This window comes from Lolium rigidum, chromosome 7 (assembly GCF_022539505.1).
Source record: "Lolium rigidum isolate FL_2022 chromosome 7, APGP_CSIRO_Lrig_0.1, whole genome shotgun sequence".
In the NCBI taxonomy this organism is placed as follows: Eukaryota; Viridiplantae; Streptophyta; class Magnoliopsida; order Poales; family Poaceae; genus Lolium; species Lolium rigidum.
In genome coordinates, this window is record NC_061514.1 from 90,162,515 (window position 1) to 90,168,483 (window position 5,969).

Genomic DNA, 5,969 nt, shown 5'->3' on the forward strand with positions numbered 1-5,969 from the left:
TTTTTTTTTTGCTTGAGCTGTTCTCTCTACACGAGGTTTGGGAAGTAGTGTTGTCCACTCCAGTAGCTTTACTACTATAGGGGAGGCCAGCGCATATGACTGGTTTCTAAATTTGACCGCTATTACTACCTCCGTTTTAAAAAATAAATCTCCTTTTTTTGTGATTTTTATTTGATCAAAAATTACTTTAATAAATATATAAAGATTGTTTGTATGCAACTAATATTATTAGAAAGTTTTTTCAATACGAATCCAACGATACTAATTACATATAATATAATCAACATTTTATTGCTCAATTTTTTTGTCAAAGTTTGTCTTCGTGTGTGCCTTATTCTTTAAAACAGAGCTAGTATAAAGTACTAGCAAGTTAGGTGCTGCAACCACTTATAAAGTACTCGCAAGTTAGGCGCGGCGGCACACCGCACCCGTGGATCCATCTTAATGAACCAATTAATTAATTTAATATTTTCTTCATCCATTTCTCTATAATTCGGTATATATTGAAGAAACTAGATGATTCGGTGCGCCTGGCGCACATGCAAAAACAAGACATTACTTCAACCATAAGTTTTACATAGCTGATGTTTATTTAGTTGTCCAAGAATTTAGTAGGCCTTTAAGAAACTTAAGACTATACAAGCAATCTTTCTGCGCGAGTTATTGTTCCCCTTCCCCTCTCTCTAGCGTGAACAGTAGTTGAGAGCCCCCCACCACCGACCGGGCCAATCCGATGACCTCTCCACCGGATTAGCCGGCCGGAGTTTGGATAGGAGAGGCGCCGAAGTAGATAGGTCTAGTTTAGGGTCTGTTTAGCTAGGGGTGTTGGCTATGTGCCAGTAGTGGGCTCTATGCCCGGTAGTTGGAGACGAGCGACAGATCTCGGCACCTAGATTTTGCTTGCTTTAGGGCTTCTCCTTGCCTTTCTACTGCTCCGATGGTTGGATTCGGTGGTAGGGAGGGAAACCACCGTCTCCCCGAATAAAAAATTGGTTGCGCGCCACTTTTTGACGCTCGGGTGTGGTGCTCCTCCGTTCTTGCTGGCTGGCCAAGGTGGCAAGGAGATAGATCGGAGCGGTGCCACCCACCCTGTGGCAGCGAAGCCTCCAGCCGGCCGTGGTGGCGAGGAGAGGCGGAGATGCTCCTAGGTGACCTCTGCATCCAGAAGTGGCTTATGCCCCCTGATGGTGGGAGTGGTTCGTGTGGAGTAGTGGAGGCGACATGGCCTGGCCTCCCTTCCTCTTCATAGATGCCGAGGTGACGGCGGGTGGTAGGTCGTCCATGGCCTGCATCCCCTCCTCCTGTCCGGTGATCGACGGAGAGTAGGCTCGTACGAGTAATTGACTAACTGAGAAGAGGCCAAAAGAACTCCAGAGTACAAAATTAGTTTTACAGAGGAGAAAAACAACAACAAACTACTACCTCATGCCTAAGCCCGCACTTAGCATAGAACAACGACTGCCTTAGCAGGATAGCAAAAACAAAACGAGAACGAAAAATAAACCTACGGCAGAAGATCTCCACTGTCCACTCTCTAAAGCCATTGTTTTCCTTCCTGCTTGATGTGGTCCAAGATTTGCTGATTTGTTCCATTGTCATGTATCCTGTATTTTATTCTTGGAAACTCTTCCAATTCGTTCTCTACGAAATGCTGCGCTTGTGTTCTACTCTTTGAAACAGATCTCTGGAACAGTTCCACCGTTTTTTCAGACTTTGGTTCATACTACTGCCAAGCATGTCTTTTCTGGCTACACTGCCAAATACTCGACCGCGTGGGTGATCGGGGAAGTTTGGGTGGTAACGCATCAGATTTCAGCTACAAATCAACCACTATGAAGCATACTTAACTTACAAGTTACGTGTCCCAGTACAATGTTCACTCATAGAGCACAGGTGCAAAGACACTAGGCTAGGTATGGCATCAAACCCCAATAAACCCCAAAAAAACAGCATATGGATCTCCCCCTGAGTTATGCTAACAGCACTAGCAAAGGGATAACTAGCATAGCAAGATAGTCCAGAAACATCGTCCTATTATTATTATCCCAAGAAAGGCAGTCCAGATTGTAAAAGTATTAAAATGATTCAGGTGCTTATGCTTCAACTAGGCCCTGGTCCCATCATCCTCCGCAAACCCGCCTGAAAAAAGTTATCAACAGAGTGAGAGTGAGATAGACATCTGAGAAAGTGACAAAAAGGAGGCCCAACCCTGACGCCATGTAAGCCTAATAATCTTTGCAAACCATGCATAGTGAAAAGAACATTTAACAAGACAAACTTATGTATTTATTTCATAAGCAATTGACAACATTCTGGCTCATAACTAGATCTCAACTCACATTCTCACAGACGTAAGACGTCATAGCGTGCATTGCATGCATGCTTCATAGGTGCACTCTTGCTCAATGCATTTCAGAGGTAGGGTTACAGATTATGGTCAGAATCTACTAGATGCGTCAGTCTTTTCAACACCGATCACTCTACATATGCATAATGCACACGACATCTTTGCTATCATCACGGATATTGCGCATCAGTCACTTGCCTTGACCATGTGACAATGATTTGCCGGCAAAGATCGACTATGCTGTCAGGCACTAGAACCTGATAATTACAAGGTACATGCCATTTAATACAACTATCAAACTCGTAAACAGAAGATATGCTCCCACACTTTGTGCTCTTATAATATTCTTCACATTTTTGTACTCCTCCGTTCACTAATATAAGATGTTTTAGTTTTTAGTAGATTCGTCTATTTTGGTATGTATCTAGTCTACTTTTAATGTGCAGATTCACTTATTATGGTGTGCATCTAGTTCACTTTGAAGTGTCTAAAATATCCTATATTTATAAACAGAGGGAGTATCACCTATCTACACACAATTACTATTATCATGAAAATAAAATGCAGTCATCTCCAGGGGTTAGCATTGTGCTACAAGATAAATGGACTTGTTCAGCAAAACAGAGTAATGCATAGGAAGGGTGAAGTCAGATTTCCATGAATTTTGATCTACTAATACATTTTTTCGTCATAACAAAAGAATGGGAATTGCCCAAATGTACTGATATCTGAAATGTAACCCCACAAATATCTACAAGAGTGCTATAAGCAGGATGTGGGCAGCATGGGTTTTGTTTTTTTTTCCCTGTGCTATATCATCTCCCACCAGTTAGCTGGTAGTTAAATACAAAAATACAATTATACTGCACAAGCCCAAGTTGGTACAAGAAGATTTTGTTTTTCTCTACATGCAACTAAAGTAAAATCAGGATACTACAAAAGCCGTTAAAAGTCAGGTTGACTTCATACAGTATCTGGTCATGTCTAAATTCATATCTCATTATATTACAACCTTACCTTTCATATGCGCAGTGCTTATTTTACTTTTTGCCCTTTACTTGTTTGCCCTTTGCTATAGTTGTTCGATGGGGTCTTCGTCTCCGCGTAAAAGCAAACTCACCAAACTTATGGCCAACCTTCCCCTCGTTAATCTTGCAACGAACATGAGTTTTCCCATTGTAAATGAGCACAGAAGAACCAACAAATTCCGGCAAAATTGAAGATCTACGAGACCAAATCTTCTTGCCATTCATTGCTCCTCCGTTGTTCTTTATCCTAGACAGGAAAGCATCAACGAAAGCTCCCTTCCAGAGAGACCTTGAGCTGCACACGAGAGCACATACATGATACATACAATTCAATACTCAGCAAGCATTCAAGCAATGCAAGAGGTAGACTGAAATAGATGCAACAGCTAGCGTTGATGATTATCTGCATACGGAATAAGATTGTAACTACAGTTACCTGAAAGCACGAGTCACTGCTCCAAACCCTGGGATCAAAGGAGATGTGGGGTGCTGGGCCTTGGCAGCCTGCTCAGAACAACCAGTACAACATACAGAAAAAAATCAGATCAACATCGAAATGCGAACAACCAGCACTAGGAGAGACTAGCATTCGACAAAGAAGTAAGAGAGTAGGCATGCCACTGACTTAGCATTTCCATCTGTACAGCTTGTCTCATTCTGCATTTAACTATGTTAATTTAAAAAAAAACGTTTTTTTATATTACTGCAGCCAGAACCAATATAAATAATGCTATTCTTACACCAGGCTAGTGGTTTCTAATGTGCAAACATATCATGGGCACAAAGGCAAGAACTGTAATATAAAACGAGAAAAGAGAAGGTCACTATCTCGTTGTGGACTTGCCTGAACTGCGATGGCTGAGCGAAGAACGGTCCTTGGCCCCATAACCTCACTAAACCTGTGGAACAAACAACTATTAAGAGTGTACACTACGACAAGCATGCTGAGATATATTGATCGTCCCAAAGCTTCACAAGAAAACTCCCCATAAAACCTAACATAGCTTCTAAACCGCCTCTACGGTTAACTCCTAATTTCCCCATATATAGATATGTCCATCTCTTAAGCTACACTCATCCAAACATATCAACAGATAACAATGCGGATACACCTACAGAAAATTATCTACACCTTCCTGGCCGTACCTTTAGTTTAGTTTTTGAATCAGATATGAATGAAAAACGGCTTAACAGAAATCTGTCTTAACCGTGTTCCCCCGTCCAGCAGCGGTGTTGTAGCCACAGATCGCAAACCGTAAATCCGAATTACTCTAATCCATACAACTTCAGTGTCGTTGGAAAAAGCTTACGAGGACGAGGAGACCTACAACTTCCCCGATTACTTTGAACTTGAAATCATACGCCGCTTTGATCCCGGTTATCCAGCAAAGCTCACTGGTTTTGATCTCAATCCCTAGCCCAATACTGGACACGAAATTTCTCTAATCCATACATCCATAGTTGGTTCTAGGGACTAATCAGAGCCTACCTCCGCAGCATCTTGGAACTGATGACGACGAACTCGACAGGTGCGGAGTTGGTGGCCGGCGGAGAGGAGGAGTTGGAGGTCGACGGCGAGGTGGACTTGCTCGGGGTGGTCTCCTTGAGGACGATGCGGACGTCGTCAACTCGAAGCTGGAGGCTGTCTGGCGGGCCTGGTGGTCGTCGGACGAAGCTGGCGGCGGGTTGAGCGGAGAGGCGGAGTGTGATTTGGATCCGGGCGGCGGCTTGACGGACTGCGGGAATGGGGGCGGCGGAGGAGGTCGCGTCGGGAGTAACGGCCAATCCTGTACACCGACCAGGTGGGCCCTGATCGGGTATTGGGCTGGCCAATTTACGTTTCTCTCTCCTTTTCGTTTTTTCTGTTTCTGTTTTTTCTTTCTTTTTGTTTGTTTTTCTGTTTTCTGTTTTATTTCCTTTTATTTTCTGTTTATTTTTATTTTTTGGTCAAATTCAAAAAAAGTTCAGATTCGACAATAGTTCAAAAAATATGTTAAATCTGAAAATAGTTCAAATTTAAAATGTTCAAGTCTAAAAATGATCAAATTGGAAAAGTGTTCCAATTTGAAAAATGTTTAAATTTTAAAATTGTTCGTATTTGAAAAATGTTCATATTCGAAAAATGTTTAAATTCTAAAGATATTCAAATTTTGAAAAAAAATAAAAAATCTAAAAAAATGTTCAATCTCAAAAAATGTTCAAGTTCGGAAAATGTTCAAATTTTGAAAATATTTAGATTTCAGGAAAACTTAAATTTTAAAATTCTGGATTCAAAAAAATCAGATCTAAAAACAATCAGCTTTTGGAAAACGTAAAAAAGAAAATGGAATAGAAAAAAAAAGCAAAAAATAAAATAAAATAAAAGGTGGGAGAATGTTGGGTCGGTCCAACAACCCGCCTGGGGGGTGTGCGGCGTCTAGTCCGTGCCGACCAAGTCGGCTTACAGCACGCCCCGTAATTCCGCCCATATGCTCCTCGTCGCTACGTAGACTGGGATTAAGCCGTCTTCTTATCTCGGGTATATGTCTAGGGCCCGACCCTCTTGAATCCGAGCGGGGATTTCTTTTGAAAGGTGTGTTCTTTATTGATCGTAG

At 41.9% G+C, this 5,969-nt stretch overlaps 1 protein-coding gene across 1 annotated transcript; it reads right to left on the minus strand.

The window, feature by feature from the left end:
- Positions 1-1,810: 1,810 nt before the first annotated feature.
- LOC124675111 (ribosomal protein S19, mitochondrial-like) lies at positions 1,811-5,103 on the minus strand. Its single transcript, XM_047211182.1, has 5 exons — positions 4,865-5,103; positions 4,220-4,274; positions 3,812-3,879; positions 3,365-3,670; positions 1,811-2,139 (listed from the first exon to the last, which is right to left on the minus strand). The coding sequence occupies exons 1-4, from the start codon at positions 4,873-4,875 to the stop codon at positions 3,388-3,390; spliced, it is 417 nt and encodes a 138-aa protein (XP_047067138.1). The 5' UTR covers positions 4,876-5,103; the 3' UTR covers positions 1,811-2,139; positions 3,365-3,387.
- Positions 5,104-5,969: the final 866 nt, after the last annotated feature.

What these genes read in the sequence shown, in the direction of transcription:
- LOC124675111 (XM_047211182.1), bottom strand. An exon ending in GCTCAGCCATCGCAGTTCAG is followed by an intron (nt 3,880 to 4,219) that starts GCAAGTCCACAA and finishes TGTTCTGAGCAG; the next exon opens with GCTGCCAAGGCCCAGCACCC. An exon ending in GCAGTGACTCGTGCTTTCAG is followed by an intron (nt 3,671 to 3,811) that starts GTAACTGTAGTT and finishes TCTCGTGTGCAG; the next exon opens with CTCAAGGTCTCTCTGGAAGG.